Source organism: Halichoeres trimaculatus, unplaced genomic scaffold, assembly GCF_033239565.1.
Source record: "Halichoeres trimaculatus isolate MK-OKI-2021-1 unplaced genomic scaffold, fHalTri1.1 fHalTri1_scaffold_4, whole genome shotgun sequence".
Lineage (NCBI taxonomy): Eukaryota > Metazoa > Chordata > Actinopteri > Labriformes > Labridae > Halichoeres > Halichoeres trimaculatus.
This window is the reverse complement of record NW_027437182.1, coordinates 29401573-29420984: the sequence shown is the minus strand read 5'-3', so window position 1 is coordinate 29420984 and position 19412 is coordinate 29401573. Positions and strand designations below refer to the sequence as shown.

Sequence of the window (19412 nt, the reverse complement as noted above, 5' to 3'; positions counted from 1 at the left end):
TATGTGTTTCACTCACTCCTGCATCGCTCCTACCTGCTTTTAAGGTAACCAAGAAAATCCGTGAGCTCATGGCTGATCACGAGAGCATGAACGGCCTCCACGAGAGCCATGACTTGTTCAGGCGTGAGCACGATGAGCAGCTTGTTCAGTGGATGAACCGAAGGCCGGACGACTGGACGCTTTCTGCTGGAGGGAGCGGAACCATCTACGGCTGGGGCCACAACCACCGAGGACAGCTGGGCGGCATCGAGGGGGCAAAGGTCAAAGTGCCCACTCCTACAGAGACCCTCGCCACATTGCGGCCGGTGCAGCTGATTGGCGGCGAGCAGACTCTGTTTGCCGTCACTGCAGATGGAAAGGTTGGTCCAGTTTTGAGTCTTCACACTTTTCTTCGAATTATTTAAGAATCAAACATCTATGCATGACGTAAAACGCATCCACCCAATTCAGACGCGAGTGTATGTCTCCATCCTCAGCTATACGCCACAGGCTATGGAGCTGGAGGCAGGCTGGGTATCGGAGGCACAGAGTCGGTGTCCACCCCAACTCTGCTGGAGTCCATCCAACACGTCTTCATCAGGAAAGTGGCGGTGAACTCTGGAGGGAAGCACTGCCTGGCGCTGTCCTCTGAGGGGGAGGTCTACTCCTGGGGAGAGGCTGAGGATGGGAAACTGGGCCATGGGAACAGAAGGTGTGAATTGAATCCAATATAACACTTGAGTGCACCTTTAACTTTCAGTTCAAAACACTTACCCTGATAATTTAAACCCCAGTCTCTGTAAGAATCAAAGATTAAAGCTTGTGTTTCTGCTCTGCCTGCGACTCCACTTGACTTCAGCCCCTGCGATCGTCCTCGTGTAATTGAGTCTCTAAGGGGAGTGGAAGTGGTGGATATCGCAGCTGGAGGGGCGCACAGTGCCTGCATCACTGCCAGCGGAGAGCTCTTCACTTGGGGTAAAGGTCGCTATGGGCGACTCGGCCATGGAGACAGCGAGGACCAGCTCAAACCCAAGCTGGTCAGTGGTCATTTGACTCTCACTCCAGAGTTCAGCTGAGGTTTCTGAGCACACCGCAAAGACTCAGTGTTTCAGTGGCATGTGTTTGTGTCAGGAATCAGACAGTTTACTCTGCCTCGCTCCTACAAGGTTTCCCAGATAATCACAGCCAGGCAAAGCTGATGTTAGTGTCTCTGTGGTTTTTCCAGGTGGATGCACTGCAGGGTCACAGGGTTATTGATGTGGCCTGCGGGAGCGGGGACGCCCAGACTCTGTGTCTAACAGATGATGACATGGTCTGGTCCTGGGGAGACGGGGACTATGGCAAATTGGGCCGGGGAGGCAGTGATGGCTGTAAAATCCCCATGAAGGTAAGGCAATTTACACCGCAGTGTGCACTGGAGGTCAGCGAAAGCATCACTTTATACTTGAGACTTCTCTCCCAGGAGATGAGAGTGTGCTGGAAAGTAACAAAGTAACAGCAGAGTTCAGCTTGCTGCTTTGTTTTGTAAGACTAAACACTTCATCTGTTGCTCAAAATGTGCATTAATTAAGCACCAACTAAGTTCTAGTGCAGGCAGAGGTTTTTATTGTTTTTTCCCAAATGTTTTTTGAAGCTCCTGTGAGGAATTCTTTGTTTTTCATGAAACAAGCATGAAATAAATACTGATATTTCTATTTGACCTTTAAAAGCAACGGGAACAAACTCTTACAAATCTGAATTTTCTGTACTTTTATTATTACTGGCTTCAGTCATTTTCTGGGGGTCGTCATCAGATGCAACAATTCATAGCCAGCCTAAAAACAGACAAATTATCATACATAAAATATATACACACATAAAATTTTCTAGCTGAAAATACCATGAATGCTCAGAAAAGAAAAAAAAAGTGAACCTCTTAGTAAGAGATGGGTACAAGTAGTTGAGTATTCAAATACGCGCTGTTTACCTCATTATTGTACGGCAGCTACGGCAACTCTCTAGGAACATGTAACTACATTGGAAGCAAAAGCATAACAAATACAGAACCGCCTGCTACACCTGTGACATCTCAGTCAAGAAAAGTGATGACTGGAAGTACTGTGACAAAAACAATGAAGTTAATGTGCAGTGCAGGATATGTGACATTTAACTTGCATGCCATAGAATAACTAGTTTGATGCTTAACTACATGCCCTCAAAGCACAAGGAGAAAACAGAGGAGGCATTCAACACGCAGTCTTGCATCACGCCATTTGCTAGCCCTGTTAGCACGCGTCATTGTGACGATACCAGAGTGGAGAAGATCAACCTGCGAATAACCAAGATGGTAACTGGAAATATGCTCCCATTACGTTTTGTGGAAGGTGAAGGCTTCAGAGAGCTGATGGTGTTTGTCGAGCTGGAGTACAAGCCACCACCACGGAGAACAACATCCACGAGAGTGAAAAAAGTATATGTGAAGACTTTAATTACAGTCCAGGAGGTCCTTATCCAACAGACCCCGTTTTTGTTTACGATTAAAATAAAGATAGAAATGAATCTACCAGTTTTCATTCATTACATACTAGGAGTATTCGAATACAGGAGGTTACTGTGAACTCCCATCCCTTTGTCGACAGGGGGGTGGCAGAATGAACCCAAACAAAGTCCTTCACAGGAGCTTTAGGATTCTCTCTGAAGCAGAAAATGAGCCATGGTGAACAGTCTGAATTGAAGCCTGTTCAAAAGGTTTTTAAATGGTCATGAATCAGAAAAGAAAGCCCTATTGAAACCTTCTCATGAGCTCAACAACATAAAGACTTTATATATTTATTTATATTTTAGTTCTTCCATCCTGGCTTGTGCTTGGTTAGGTTGTCAGACAGGTTTCACTGATAAAGGAAAGCAGAATGTGAACAACATCATCTCTAGATGAGAGGCTAATAGCTTAATAACATGTTGGGTAGATTTGTGAAGCTTTATTTGTGCTGTTAAACTAAATATATACAAAAGTCTTGAGACTAAAAACTGGGTCCAGCAGCTTGGCTTCATTCAGTGTTAAAAAAGCCATAGACCAGCCTGCCATTGGTTGCTGATTATCACTGCACATCCACAAAAAACAACTTGTTGTGTAAGGATGGAACAGTTCAAAAAATCCACAGTTTGGTTCTTATCAAGGTTTTGTGGTCACGGTTTTCCCTATGGTTCGGTGTACATTGTTGTTGTTTTTAACACCTTTATTTTTAGTATATACCCCAATAATCCTCTATTAACAGATCATTTTTAACCAATGACCTCATGTTCAGTCATGAAAAACCTGAAAGAATGAGGCTGTTTCCCATTTTAAACATCATTAAAGCTGAGTGAAACATCGCTAGTTTCAACTCCTCAGTAAGGAAAGTCTCTACTGACTAAATGACGCTGCTGTCTAATTTGCGGAATAATCCATTTGCATGTAATTGTCATGGACTCTGAAGGAGAGAGAAATAATGTGGGAGAGACAGAAAGCAGGTAAAACACAACATCATAGATATGTTTAGAACTACAAATTAACTTTCTCCTGTCCATTCTAATTGTTTTAATGTCTAAATATCAACCCCCCTCTTCTATCTGGGCTGGGGACCGGCAGAAGTTACCATGAGACACACACTTGTGTAATTTAATCTGCTGCGAGTGAGGACTGTCTCTGTGTTTTGGATAGGGGAGGTACTCATGATAGCACACGCTGCTCATTCAGGCGATCAATACATGCTTTAACCTCAGACACAAAACTCCAGAAAAGTCGCAAGAATTGTCGTCTCTAAAAAAACTCACCAGAGGGTCTGAAATCTAATCTTAAGTGCTCCCCGACAGCAGAAAGACTCAACGCCACTGGTACACCCGCTAACTCTGCCTACTCTGCTCATCATGTAAACAATACACACGCCTCCCCACAAGTGTTCTGCTGTGTCCTCCACCTCCCATTGCGCATGCTTATGATTAGAGCTACATATTTGCTTCAAACTAAGCTGTAAACAATGAAAAAATAAAAACACGAACCGAACGGAGCCGAACCAAGTGAGGAAAACTGAATGGTTCAGGTTTTCTCCATAAACCGTTCCATCCCTGTTGTTGTGTCACAGAGAATTATGTGTTGGTCTTTGTGCTTCCATTTTGGCTCTTTAAATGCAGCGTTCTGTGTCACTGTCAACTTGCTCTTCACACTTCCATCAATAAAAACAGCTTACACAGTGTGTCTGCAAAATGAATCAGGCATTGATGACTCAGCTCAGCTAAAAGTGTTCAAACTTTTATCTACAGCACAAAGCACTCCTGACTGAAGATCTGCTGTCTGTTTTTCTAAGGTCCATCAGATGACTCATGAATAATTATTTGTTTTCAGATCGACTCTCTTACTGGTCTTGGAGTCGTCAAAGTTGAGTGTGGTTCTCAGTTCTCTGTGGCCCTGACAAAGTCTGGAGCAGTGTACACGTGGTACGTACAGCACAGAGTACATCTGTCACAGCCTCTCTGATGCATCACAGCTGCTGTCAGAGACAGAATGACTCATCTGTGTCTGCGCAACGTGTCGCTTTCAGGGGGAAAGGAGACTATCACCGACTGGGCCACGGCTCTGACGATCATGTTCGCAGACCCAGACAGGTTCAGGGGCTACAGGGGAAGAAGGTCATCGCCATAGCTACGGGATCACTGCACTGTGTGTGCTGCACAGAGGATGGTAGGATTAAAGGAGCATTCTCCTTTTTATATAAGTATCCCCACAGATGTAAAAGTTTATTTCAGATGGCTCATTCTACAAGTTGTTTGCAGCCACATAATCTTGCATTCAAGCAACTCTACGTGTGTGTTGCGCCAGTTGAGTGATGGCAAGGTTAGGGATGTTTAGTAAATTTTTATAACTGAGTGAGCCTGTTCAGTCATTTTTATGTTTACTGATGTTTTTATAATGAAGTTTGATTTGGGTCGGCAGCCCAGGTGGAAGAGAATAGCGACAAAATTTCACAAAGCAGCAACTATTAACTCAAGATCAATCCATTCCTGGTTGTTTCTGCTGTTTCGTCTGCTGGTATCATTAAGTCCAAACAGTGCAGATGAGTTTTGTTGTGTAACAGCTCACAGAAAGCTCTGCTGTTGTGTTTGGCTCAGGAGAAGTGTACACCTGGGGGGACAACGATGAAGGCCAGTTAGGAGACGGGACCACCAACGCCATCCAGAGGCCACGACTTGTTGCTGCGCTGCAGGGCAAGAAAATCAACAGGGTGGCCTGTGGCTCTGCTCACACACTGGCATGGTCCACCAGTAAGCCCACCAATGCTGGGAAGCTACCTGCACAGGTACTGTACCTACTGTCATCATGTGTGTGTATGAAAAATTGATGAGTTCCAGTAGATGGCAGTAAAGCTTTGCACCATTCAGAGAAAGTCAGGTCTGAAAGCGTCTATCATGCCGTCATCCTCTGAAGGTCTGTGTTGTGTTTCAAAGGTTCCCATGGAGTACAACCACCTGCAGGAGATCCCCATCATGGCTCTGAGGAACAGGCTGCTGCTGCTGCATCACATCTCAGAGCTCTTCTGCCCGTGTATCCCCATGTTTGACCTGGAGGGTCGGCTGGGTCAGACTGGCCACGGACCCTCAGTGGGCTTCGACACACTCAGGGGTATCCTCATTTCCCAGGGCAAGGTGAGATCCCATCAAGTTCCCAGAAAAATAGACCAAAGCTGCCAAACACTCAGCTTCATACTGTGTGTCTGCTGGGCCTCATTTTCTAACCTGTCCATCATTTTGTTTTCCTGCGAACAGGAAGCAGCTTTCAGGAAGGTAGTTCAGGCCACGATGGTGAGGGACAGACAGCATGGGCCAGTGGTGGAGCTCAACAGGATTCAGGTACTGAAGGAAAAACTGTGAAAACACAGAGCCCAGGTGAAATGGGATTTTATAACTGAGGGGTTTTTGGAGAAAAAAATTGCTTTCCACTGTTTTTTATGTATTTTACAAAAGAGTAAAAACATTTCCTATTTGAAAGTAAGGACTGCAGGAATTTCTGTTACTTGTTGGTAAACACAACATTTATACTGGGCTCCTCCTCCATGGATCAGTGCCAGTGGCAGCGCACACCCACAGCCTCCAACCATGACTATCTGAACACATTTAGTGGCCCAGCAGCCAAGCATCACCTTTTTACATGGTAGAGACTTGAGAGTTGTGCACTTGACTTGGCATGTGAGCACAAGCCAATAACAGGTATTTGACACATATCTGGTTAACAGAGAGCCAACTTGCGTCACCATTTGTCCATGCTGCTCTCCAAGTGCCAGAAAGTGTTTAGTGAAAAGCTTTTTCTGTCTGGCGTTTTGTTTCAAGTAGGTTATGGCCACTCTAATCAACACAAGTTATTAGTGCACCGGGCCCTCTGTGATTGGTTTATGTCACCACATCTGTTCTGCGTCCTGAAGCGCCATGATACAACCAAAACATCAACATACAGGCTAAGGAGGGGGCTGAGGCAGATATGAATGCTAACACACATGTATAGAGGCCCAGAAATTATAATTGAGCAGAATCATTCTTGTAAAAGTTGACGTTTTAGTTTTTGGGAAAATCCTGCAGACCCTACCTTTAAGTAGTGAAGATATGACAATTACTTTTTTTTATATTACTTTTATACAGTACCAGTGAAAATTAAGTTGTTTGGATTCATTTTACAATACCTTGGCATGAAAAACCAAAAACTGGTTACTTGTGTAAATTTTAATCTTTAACCCGTATATTGGGCTGGTCAAGAAACTTCTGCTGCAAGGAAGTACCCTGTGTTTTTTTGTCCTGGTGTTGACTGTGCACTCGTCCGTTTTGACACTATCAAACATTCAAGAATTGGAGATTATATTGTTGGGTTGGTGTTGAAAAGTATCCAAATTTTCCTAACAACCTTAAATAAACCTCAAATATCAGTGGGGAAAGATTCTTTGAAATCTGCTCTCCAAAACAAATGACTGATTTAAATACTATCAAACATTGTTTATGTGCAGATCCCTCATCCTACCAAGCTGTACTGCTGCTCTTTATGTGCTGAGAGGATTGTTACTGTCAGATACAAAGTCAGAGCAGTTCAACTAAACAAAATACATGAAAACATTTGCATTGTTTTCTATGTGAAAATCATATCAGCACAAACTGTAAACAAATGGTTAGCATGGGGTGGATTTTTCTGCAGACAGATGAATCAAAGGGGTGCAGAAATCACTCACATTCTTAACATCTGCCCTCTCATAATCCGTTTCACAACCACTTTTTTCTTTTCTCTTGAAGTCTCTCTTACTGTACTCTCCTCCATCCTCCTCCCACTGTGAGGCCATGTTCCAGACTGGCTCTAAGAATTACATGTGATGCCTTTCATAAGGGGATTTCTCCTGGTGTGTGTGATCTGTGCTCAGGCCTGTCTGCAGGGCTTCCTGGACAGAGCTTTAGACTTTACTCCACATAGAGTCCGTGTTCGGGCCACTGCCTCTCCACACTAGAGCACCTCCCTCCGTGTAGCTCTGCTTGTATTGGAGCTGTCATACCCAGGAGTTCATGCATATCGGCACTTCCTCTTTATCTCATGAGACGGTCTTAAGCACAGATCAAACTGCAATCTCCTTTTTTCTTCACTCTGCAGGTGAAGCGTTCTCGTAGCAAAGGGGGCCTGGCAGGTCCTGATGGAACCAAGTCGGTTTTTGGTCAGATGTGTGCCAAAATGAGTTCCTTCAGCCCAGACAGTCTGCTTCTCCCTCACAGAGTGTGGAAGGTCAAGTTTGTGGGTAGGTGTTACGGTGTTGTATCCGCTCTCTGTTCCCAAAACACTTGTATTATTCTCTAAACATTACGCTGAATTACGTGTTCATTTCCTCACCCGGGATGTTTTTTTCCTCAGGAGAGTCGGTGGATGACTGTGGTGGAGGCTACAGCGAGTCCATCGCTGAGATGTGTGAAGAGTTGCAGAACGCTCTGACCCCGCTGCTCATCGTCACCCCCAATGGACGGGATGACTCAGGCGCCAACAGGGACTGTTTCCTGCTCAACCCTGCTGCCAAGTCCTCTCTTCACATGAGCATGTTTCGCTTCCTAGGTATAATCCAGTTAATCTCTCATTCAGGTCTTCCGGGTGTTAGTCCTCAAACAGTTCCTGAAAAGAAGCGTTTTTGTTTTAAGTTTACACTTACCCAATGTGCATTTCTTCTTATTGAACACTTATTTTACATATTTTGAGGGTGACTAAATATGAATATTCCTGCTTTGTGCAGCAGGCTCTTGCATGGCACAGCGACAGTATTGTTCTTGTTTGATCCGCGGGTAATGCCCTCTGTCTTGTTGTGTCTGCAGGAGTGCTCCTGGGCATTGCCATCAGGACTGGGAGCCCTCTGAGTCTGAATCTGGCGGAGCCCGTGTGGAAACAGCTGGCTGGCATGAACCTGACCATCGCTGACCTCAGTGAGGTACGTTTACTGCTCTGTTCTCCTGTAAACACAGACTCTGCTCAGTTTGTATCCAGTGCACACACAGGATGATTGATGAAGTGTGAAAACACTTGACCACATCCTACAACCTCACATGAATGGAGTAGTTCAGGTGTTGTTTTAAAAAGCCTAATCAAATATTTTATTTTATTTTTATTTTTATTTCTACTTTTATGTGTGTGACAAAAACAGATTATACTGGTGCACTAGACTTTCCACTGTCTCACTAACAGACTATCTGTCTTTATCACAATTCTAATCTATTTTTGTGTAATTTAATTACTGAGTTTTCTTAATCTGAAATTAGTCAAATTTTAGATGCAGAAGATGTACCACTAAAATATTCAAGGATTCAGAAGTCAATACCATTTTATGAGATCATTGCACATCAATAACAGTATGTAATCAATATGTTCCTTTAAAATGGTGTGTAATAGTTTTATGATCACAACACATTAAGGAACACACCAAAGCAGCTGTGCCAAAAGTAGTTTTCATTCAGCCAATGTCTGGAGCAGCATCACAGTGTTTCTGTCTGGGCTTCAAACCCCATCACTCTTTGCGGATTAACTTTACGTGCAGAAATTTAGGGATGATGAAATAAAATTTGTAAACCCTCTATAGTTAGAGTCCACAGGTGGATGTTCCCTGTCTCCTTGCAGACATTAGGGAGTACAAATTTATGTAATGACCGTGTGGAGTTGTTTTAGGTTAGTCAAATATGATATATGGCAATATGGCAATATGGGTGGATATGTTTAAGCACCTATGTTTTCTTGATTAAACTACAAAGTTTGCACTTAATTTTTTATAATTTTTGTAGAAGTTGTACAAGTTCACTTTTTTTTTCTCATAGACTGTATAGAAAATGGAAGTAGTCTCTGTGACGTCTGTCTCTAGAACACTCGCTTGTCAGTTAGCTGAATTGTTCCTCTGATTGGGCAAACTTGTGATCTTAATATCTTCTAAACTAAAGAAAAAAAACCTGTACTGTGTGTGCCATTGGTGATTCAGATGGAAGACCTTTTTTTTTTTTAACCAGGCTGTAATATTTTTATTTCTGTCAGAAAAATCCTTTTTTTTTTCGTTTGGTGTGTATGTGGATTCTGGTACCTCCTGAACCAGCCTCAAGTGGGCACTCAAGGAACTGCAGATTTTAGCATTTTTGCATTGCCTCATATTTTCAGACAGGAGGTTACTGCTTGGTTTTTCTCCAGTTCTGAATCTCATTGTGCTGCCTCCCAGCATTGAAACTGTCTTATGTTATTTTGATTTTTTAATGTTATTATGGGAGTATTTTGTCGTTATATGGCAAAACAGAAAACCACTTCCTGACACACTACAATCACCTTCATATTGCTTTACAACAAGGGGCTGGTTAAAAATTCTTTGTATAATGAGGTAACAGTCACATGGACTGTCAGTCTTTTTTTTTTTTTATTTTTTTTATTTTTTTCAATTTTTTCTATTATCAAACGATTATTCACCTATTCAGAATTCATGACTCATCCCCTGTTCAAAGCTCTTTATGCTTTTCAGTCTTTAGATAAATGTTGCCTGTTGCACCTGAAAGTCTAAGCCTGGAGGTCTGTTTAATATCATCCTCTTGTTTCTCTCTGTGGCTGTCACATAGTGTTGACTTTCCTTGTAACGACGACGATGTTCATTCTGTGGGATGAACTTTGCTTCCATTGATTTTAATTCACTTTGTGTGAAAATTGAATTCATCAAAATGTTCTGCAGTTGAACAAACAGAGCAGGGATCTTTGTAATTGGCCTCGGCACTTGTTTTATTAACAATTTTTCATTTAACTTTGTTCCCCGTCTAATAATGTCAGAAAATGTAATATGGCTTTAATTTCTGACTCCAGGCTGTCTTTTAATTCTCAAGTTACTGAGATATTTGTTTTAATTTTGTGTAACTAGATGATGTCTCTTCAACTTTTTCCTCTGCTAAACTTTTTTAATAAGGGATTTTGCAAGCAAACATGTGAATACACAACAGAAGCATCCGTCATATCAAGTATCAACAATTTCCCAACAAAAATCAATAAACATAAAATAAGCCAAAGGGTAATCGTGCACCACATGGTTAAAGTTTAAAGCAGGACGTGATGGGTGAGATTTCAGCGCAGCATCTTTCTACTTTCCCACCATTCGTTTCTCTCCTCAGATAACCCCAAACTGAGCCGCTGAGATTTTTTTTTTTTTTTTAACATTTTCTGTTGTACAATTTTAAAAAAAAGTGAACGATCTCCTCCATTAGCCTTGGGGTTGTGCATTAATAGTACAAACAAACAGGGTAAACTATGGATCTTTCACATTCATAGATACATTAGAAGATAATTGGACTTTTAAGAGATGAAATTCATGAACAACTGGAATGAGTAATGATGTTCACGCAGAGCTGCGAGTTCATTAAGAATGGATGGCAGCTGCAATCATCTCTACCTACTTTTCCTGTCTCTCAATAGGAGCACAAAAAGCCCTCAACATAAAGTTGAACCACAAAAGAAAAGTTTCTCTGCTCTCTGTGAGGAGCTCTGTAAAAGCTTTGTCCTTGGAGTGACCTGGTGAGAGGAGCGGGCTCAAAACAAATAAACTCTTGCAACATGTACAATGACCCAGACCAGAAGAGGACGAAGTGTTCCTGAGCATTTTAAGATGGACCTGTGACATCCCCTGACTGTACCATGAACTCTTAATTAACGTAAGAGCAGACGTCAGAGTTATAAAATGTTATAAAATGTGTTATATAAAAATGTTTTGTTCTTAAACCATTGTCAAGTCAAATGTTAGGTATAGTTGAAGTGTTCTGACTGGCGTAGGATTTGAGCGTACTCTTAGCCCTCATCTGGATTGATAAATGGCCAAGTTGTGCGTGTAAAAGAGCATACACTCATTTTTTGGCGGTATGCATGTTCGATAAGGGAGGGACTCTGTTTGTGGAAATGATGAGCTAAGAGTGATGGGCTCTTTACACAGCAGCCTCTACCTTTAGTGTGTGGATTAGCTTTAAATTAGTGAATTTAACAGGGTGTCTTAAAACCAGTAACTGAAGTCTGGAAAAATGTTGAATAGATACTATTTACTTCTTTAATACCAACAGACTTTATTTTCAGAGATTTTTGTCCTTGGTCATAATGATCTGTTGAAATTCACTCCTCACAAACAGCAGCTCCCACTGGCTCTTTATAAACATTAAATCTCCCTCTAACCCTATGTGGCAGTGTTAGCATCAGTGTTTCTGAATGAAACCTTTTTTTTGGCTATGAGGCTGATTTGCATAGAAGAAAAAAGCAATTGCCACAAATAATGCATCCTAGCTCATTCAAGTGCACACAAACATCATCAGAGCACCAAACAGTGTTTATGAACAGACGCTGTCTTTGCGCTTCATTTCCACCGGCTCAACAGGAGCAGAAACCATGAACTTCTTCTATAAACTAAGCCCTTAAAGTTTATTGTGTTAAACAAATGAGCTCTTATATTTTATATGTTGTTCATGAAAATAGTCCAAAGCCCTCCTCTGAAGATGCTAAAGTGCAGGGGTGGCCAACCTGTGGCTCGCGAGCCGCATGTGACTCTTCACCTTTTGGAGTGCGGCCCTTCGAGCCATTCCTAAAAAACAATTCTAGATATGTATATTGTTATGAGTAGTGATGTGCTCATTGATCTAAAATATTGATGTATTGATGCAAATGTTGGGATCAGTATTTATCAATGCTTGGGTGATGAGATTGATACTGAAGTTTCGGTTTCTCTTCTCTACATGTGCTTTTCTCAATCGCTCATGTGCTTATAACTATCTAGATAGATAGATGGAAATGTATTGATTTTCATTTTATGTCATTTCGTTTATACGTGAGAGGAAGTGGGTTTGAAAGACCAGGTGTGTAATGTGGCTCTTTGTAGTACCACTGCAGTTTATTTCGCCACCCCTGCTTAAGTGTATCCACGGCATTTGAAACCTTACCAGGCTAATTTTAGAAAAAATGCTCTGAACAGCTTTTTAGTGTGATTACTTTGTAATCCTCTGAATTCTTCAAGTGTCGTTCAATCAGTCGACTTACATTCATACAGCACCTTTTATACAAATAAAATGCAGTTTAAAGTGCTTCATAGTGACTGAACAAAAAAAAAAATACATACAATAGTTTTAATTTACTCCCTTTAAGCTTCACAGAATGGGTCTAATGGCAAATGACCTATACTGGTAATTCCCTACAGAAAGAGGGACACTTATGCATGCAATCTATGAATGTAAGATAGTTAATCCATTCCAGAAAAATGTACTATAGTACATAAGGAAATGGGTGGGTTCAAAAATACCTGGATCACCAAGAAACTCCCAATATTTAAAAAATGATGTTACAGTGATAGAAGCAGGTGTAATCCCAGTGGCCTGAGTGATCTGTAGAGAGTGGGATGTACATAACTACATCCTCTTGGATGATAAAAATTGGATGAGATGGTATCATGCTGGCTAAGACTAATGAACATGTTGAGAACTTTAAGAGGTCATGTGACTGCTTCCTTTCTTGTAAAACTGCTGTGACACTGTGATGATCCAGCTGTCTGCGCTGATATCAGAATAATTGGTTGTTCTTTATGTAGGTATTTAACTACAAACTATTGGATGTCTTGTAATCAAAAGTAAAACTGTCTGATATATACGTTTAAAGAATTAAAAAAAATTAATGACAGAAAAAAACAAAACATACAATACAAAGAAAAAATGGAATAATATATAAGAACTTGTTACATAGAAATACAATTGTGAAAAGTTAAAATAGAATGAAATAAATGAATGAGTAAGAATGAGAGTTGAAGATAAATAAATAAAGCTTTAATTCTTATTCTTGTTGGATCAAGAAGCAGCTCTAATGTCACATGAAATTTTGGTCCCTGTGAAAATTTGTCAAGTCTGATATTTTATCTTCCTGTCCACTGATTTCTAACTCCTCGCCTTTAAAGTTTGTCCTTTTTTGTACTCCTTTGAGACTTTCTCCAAACTGATCAGATATTATCTCAGTGCAAATTAAGGATGTCAGTCACGCTAATGATGAAATCTCACTGAAGCGCTCCGCCTCATGAACAGGTGGCGTTCTTCATGTCGTAACTGTTTATGCAGGAAAGATTTGTGACAGACTTTTTTGTAAAAGGAAAATGAGAAAGTTTGAGTATCAGGACAGAAAACTGTTCTTACACAAGGCTCATTGTGTAATGATGAGCAGCTTAGTGTCAGACTCGTGTAAACCTCCATATCTTCTGTTCAGCTTAACTCTAATTGTCTCAGAACCCCAAACCGCCATCTCTGCTCCTAAGCTTCAAATGTCTCACTTTATTATACAACATTTCAAAAGCCGCATGATCTGCATTATAACCTGCAGAAAGAACACATTCCTGTACATTCCTCTTCAGATTAAACCTCCATTCCTTCAGCTCAGGGCTCCACAGAGACCCACAAAGAGAAAGACGTCCGTAAAGTCACACTGTACCTGCTCCTCTGAGGGTTAATCTATATTTAATTCAGTAACACAAGCTGTCCCACAATCTAAGCTTTTGTTTGAGAGGAGGCGTGAGTCGCCTGCTGGCCTCATGCTGTGATCATGAGCTCCTGGACCGTCTTTGGGAGAACACTTCGGAGGTAAAACAAAGCTGCTCTTGTTCTGTGGTTTTACCCCTGGGATACTGTAAAGGTTGGATCTCAGATTAACCCACCACAAGACTCCAGAGAGAGTGAATCACTGGTGGGCTGACAAAAGTTGTGCTGGGATAGAGTAAGGCCATTCACACACACACACACACACACACACACACACACACACACACACACACACACACAAGCACATACAAATACAAAGGATGAATGAATAAAGGGAAAAGACGTGAAATAAGAGGTGATGTAAGGTTTTTGTCTAATATGAAGCTGTGATTTCTCCTGTATCTTTAGGTCGATAAGGATTTCATTCCTGGCCTGATGTACATCAGGGACAACGAGGCCACAGCTGAGGAGTTTGAGGCCATGACGCTGCCCTTCACGGTGCCCAACGCTAGCGGCCAGGACATCCAGCTCAGCTCCAAGTACTCCCACATCACCCTGGAGAACCGCGCAGAATACGTCCGCTTAGCAATCAACTACAGGTGAGAAAACCCACCGAGTGAACAAACCTTCATTTCATGAGTCATCTGACCTGTGTAGCCTCAGGTCTGTGTTTTTCTATGGCCATGTAAATCAGATTTGGGATGATGGTGATGTGTACACCATGACAAAACATGTAAAAATGGATCCAAGAAGACTCATTATCATATGATCACAAGAGGTTTGTTTGACGGCACAAGAAACAAAAGTAAGAGTTAAATTGTGGAACAGAGAGCAAAAAATGATGATTTTTGAAGCTGCTCCTGGTGTCTGATTAAAGCCCATCTTTATTTCAGTGTTTCAAATTGTGTAGTTAATGCACACCTGAGGGTAAGAAAAGCTCAGTGAGCAGAGATGCATTCATATTCATATGTTATACTTACTAATTCTCATTTTCATCACTATTTCTAACACAAAGAAAGAATCTGAACCAATCAAGCTCATTGGACTAACATCAGAAGTCCAGAAGTCCAAGTGGAGGTGTTCACCCACATAGTGCACACAGAAATTTGTCAGTGGAGTGATAGAGAGTCAAAATACTGATGCAAAAACAGCATTAGGCTTATGCTTCAGAAAACAGTTGGATGCTTTAAATTCATTGATCCTGCTAATGCTAGCTGCAGCTACTGCTGCTTCTTATTTCTGTCACACGTTTTTGCTGGGATGACGACTGACGCAACTTCACAGAACAAAAAACTGCTGAGGCCGAGGTTGGGCTTAGACAAAAATATCTGAATCTGAAAAATGCTTTGACCTTCGGTTAATAAAAACACTGATGAGTAACCAGTGATGATGTCAGAAAATGATAATTAACATAATAAAAGTGACCCAAAAGAAAATAACAGTCAACAAAAATATGGCTACCCAGCTCACCCTCCCTCTTTCACCCCCACCATACCAAAGGTTAATGGGTATAGAGGGATTATTTGTTTGTCAGATGGCAAACGGCTTCCAGGTTTGTGAAATAGCAGTGAGTGGACAGAAGAGATCAGCAAGTGGACAGATATAAGGTGGACAGACGTTTTTAGCAGAGAAATCCGGCGTGTACCCAGAGAGCAAACACACAACTGTCACTCGATGCTCATGACTGTATTATCAGACTGTGACAGACCAGGACGTAAACATGTCAATAAATCAGAAACCCTCCCAGTCCAAAAAGAGCACACAGACTGCTGAGTCTGAGACCTGGTTCATAACAAAAGAACCAGAAAACTACGTCCAGAGTTAATTATTTAGCCGCAGACGTTGCTGGTGTATCAGTGTAAAGTGTGACCCTGTTAACTGGTGCCCCTCGGCCGTTAATCACTGATACTGTGGGCTGAGAGTCACCAGTTAGCATGGTCGCTATAAACTCCAAAACACCGGTTGCTCTGTGACGGTCAAAACTTGATAGACCTTGCCTCTGTTGTATAGTATCGTTTCTAAAAACTGACCACAGAACAACCGTACATTTTTATGCTGACAACAGGTTGAATTCAGTGTTTAAAAACCGCTAACTCATCTGAATGACTGGAGCTAAACGCAGCTTCTGCAGTCAAGATGTGTGCACATCTTTATGATGATGTAGACTGATAATCCCTCTATAGTTGCATGAATAAGATATCTCTGCTCCTATCATATGACCAGCCAATCAACACATTCCAAAATGGGCTGAATCAGAAACAAACAAGAAATTAACATCACAAAAAAATCTGTAAATTTATTCAGTTATGGCTCCCACAACAACTTCTCTTTCTCTGCCAAGGTTTGTTGTGTTAAAACTTGAAGGCCTTTTTTTGCTTTATCTTTGAATTTAATTAGTTGAGTTTAATTAGTTTTGTGAATAAGTTTCAAAGTGTGTTTATTGAAAATGCCCATTTTTAGCCAATTATTTCTTTTTTTTCTATTAGCATCAGTATTAATGTCAAGCTTTTTTTTTGCTATATTGGGATACTGGTCAGGTGGGAGATTCAAAGATGTCAGAAAATTAAAAAATATAAACTCTGTAAATCTCAAAATTTTATACCATTTTTAAAAATGTATTCCCTGAGGACAGATGAACAACATCAAAATGTGTGACTGTGTTATCCTGTCTGGCCACCAGCAGGATGGTTAAAAAAACAAAATACAGAGTTCATGTATTAGGCAGATTTATTTCAGTGAACAATTTTTTTGCCTCTCTTTTTTGTTATTTTGTTAGTTTTCATTAATTGTAGTAACCTTAATTGAGTGTTTTCTAATGTGCATTATGTAGTACTCTTCTGAAACCTGAAAACATCCACACAATGCCGTTTGTCCTCTCCTATCGGCTTGTTGTGACTTCACTTCTACTCTGCATGAAATGGTGGATCACATACATAATGTGTCTGAATGCCTTGCCTCGTTAATACATAAATAATAGCAGCTTATTGTGATTTTTTTTAATCAGATGAAACCAGAGTATCTAAATAATCAACAATGTTAAAATATTCCTGTTATGAAATTAAACAAGATAAGAAAGTTGATGCTCTTCAGTGCATTACTAAGTGTATTTTGTCCCGTATTTTGTCCCTCAAGTCAGGGTATGAAAGGTGTGGGTGGTCATGTTTTCAGGCTATAGGAATAATGTGAAACAGTATTAATCATTAAGCACAGCCACTTGGATTAGATCTGCTTTTGTTTGAAGCTGGGTTTTATAAGCTGTTATAATCGGCAGGTTGCTGGGGTCAGGTATTAAAACTTTTCTCAGTTCTCCATCCTCTTCAACATGCAGGGTGTCAGCTCTGAAACAGACGGTTTATGAGGTCTCACACCACATTATTAGAGTCAATAAGGACTTTAAGGCTTCTTTGATGTCTCTCTTCACCTTTCTGTCCGTGTCCCTTCCTCCCATCTGCAGGCTCCATGAGTTTGACGAGCAGGTAGCTGCTGTGCGAGAAGGAATGGCTCGAGTGGTTCCTGTCCCCTTACTGTCCCTGTTCACTGGATACGAGCTGGAGACCATGGTCAGTGAAAGCAGACTCTTCTTCTGTCATATTTTTCTTCCTGCGTGCTGGTCTGACTCTAAACATGTCCCCTTCTCAGGTGTGTGGAAGCCCAGACATCCCTCTCCACCTGCTCAAATCTGTCGCCACTTATAAAGGAGTGGAGCCAACGTCCTCTCTGATCCAGTGGTTCTGGGAAGTGATGGAGTCTTTCTCCAACACAGAGAGGTCTTTGTTCCTGAGGTTTGTTTGGGGTCGCACACGGCTGCCGCGCACCATCGCTGACTTCAGGGGGCGGGACTTTGTAGTGCAGGTGAGAAAAGGAAATGAACCTCCGAAGAGCTCTGGATTTAGTTTTGAAAATCTAGAGGCTGCATCTGTTACTGCTCTCTTTCTCTCTGAAGTGACTGGATACAGTTTTTTTTTTCACATAGTCTCCTCCTGAAGTCCTCTGGTACCCCAAGAGGAGGTGCATGTCATACTTTGAAAACCTCTCACCTCATCCCTTTTGTTTGCAGGTGTTGGATAAATACAACCCCCCTGACCACTTCCTGCCAGAGTCCTACACCTGTTTCTTCCTGCTGAAGCTGCCCAGGTACTCCTGTAAACAGGTGCTGGAGGAGAAACTCAAATACGCCATTCACTTCTGCAAGTCCATCGACACAGACGACTACGCCCGCATCGCTCTGTCCGGAGAGCCTGCCGCTGATGACAGCAGCGAGGACTCAGACAACGAAGACGCCGACTCTTTCGCCTCAGACTCCACCCAGGACTACCTAACCGGACACTGAAGTTTGTAGAAGGATCACTGAAAGAAGAGCTGCCACACAGAGACTGCACTAATCTCACCTGCTAACACACACACTCATACCGAGACACAAAGGTCTGTGGGGGAAAAATGTGCAATGAGCTTTAAAAGCATTATAAGCTAAATAAAGAGAAGAACAAACACAGGTTTGCTCTCATTTAGTTTCTTTCAAATTAAGTGAGGTGATCAGCTGCACATGTAATTGTCGTGTTACATGGGATTTATGTATAGTGTTACAGTTACAGAGTTAAAAAAAGGCTCCAGCCTAGCACTGTGGTAGATTAACCCTCTGGTTTGTGTGAATTCCCCATCCCTAGTTTGTAAATAGAAATCAATGTGCGACAGAAACGTAGAATGACTTTTTGTTTCTTGGTAACAGCCACATTTCTTTTTAAAAAATGAAAAACGTTTTTAACTTAAAAAGTCAAAGTTTCTCACTCGGCTCGCATCACTCAGAGCCCACTGAAGAGTCATTTTAAGATTCCTGTATCCCCCCTCCCTCCCCCCACCATCACGTTTGTGCACTGTCTCCTTAAAGAATGTACATAATATGATTGTGCCATGTATTCACAGAAGGTCTCATTCCTGCATATTAAATGTTAATAAAATTCTGTTAATAAATAAGATGAAGAAACTGATCCAGTGTTTGGGAAATGTTAGATGATAAGGGAACATTTTGATGATGACTTGTTATTACAGTGATTGTGTGTGTGTATATGTGTGTGATTTTTACTCATGCAACCGGCTACAGGTGTGTCTGGAAGTGTAACTTGTTTGAGTCGTCCGTCTGTCTTACAGTTTGTGATGTCTCAGGAGATTCTGAAGGGGATATCTGCAAACTTGGCACCATTACCAACCTCTGGAAAAAGACAAACTGCTATCAGCCTGTGAAGGCTGTCAAGAGATGCTTCAAGGGGCCTAACCATGAGAGGAAAACAGGTACCTGCTGTAAACCTAATTTAGGTCATCCCCAGCGACAAATCTTAAACCATCATAAGTCCACAAAACACAGAAGCTACACAGGTAGGTGTGTCGATAACCAATTAGAACAGAGCTGTAAACAATAT

The 19412-nt window shown here is 41.5% G+C and overlaps 1 protein-coding gene across 7 annotated transcripts in view; it reads left to right on the top strand.

The window, feature by feature from the left end:
* herc2 (HECT and RLD domain containing E3 ubiquitin protein ligase 2) overlaps nt 1-18983 on the top strand; it is a 71822-nt gene extending 52839 nt beyond the window's left edge. For 5 of the 7 annotated variants that reach the window (XM_074668779.1, XM_074668775.1, XM_074668776.1 and 2 more), the window contains exons 76-91: nt 45-359; nt 477-691; nt 839-1016; nt 1205-1366; nt 4340-4431; nt 4536-4675; nt 5104-5291; nt 5440-5637; nt 5758-5841; nt 7613-7754; nt 7868-8062; nt 8317-8429; nt 14407-14597; nt 17453-17558; nt 17638-17850; nt 18056-18983. In XM_074668779.1, coding sequence (XP_074524880.1) covers nt 45-359; nt 477-691; nt 839-1016; nt 1205-1366; nt 4340-4431; nt 4536-4675; nt 5104-5291; nt 5440-5637; nt 5758-5841; nt 7613-7754; nt 7868-8062; nt 8317-8429; nt 14407-14597; nt 17453-17558; nt 17638-17850; nt 18056-18328 — 2805 coding nt within the window. In that variant the 3' untranslated portion in view covers nt 18329-18983. The remainder of the gene's footprint in view (nt 1-44; nt 360-476; nt 692-838; nt 1017-1204; nt 1367-4339; nt 4432-4535; nt 4676-5103; nt 5292-5439; nt 5638-5757; nt 5842-7612; nt 7755-7867; nt 8063-8316; nt 8430-14406; nt 14598-17452; nt 17559-17637; nt 17851-18055) is intronic. The other 2 variants (XM_074668780.1, XM_074668778.1) reach the window with 1 other exon arrangement.
* Nucleotides 18984-19412: the final 429 nt, after the last annotated feature.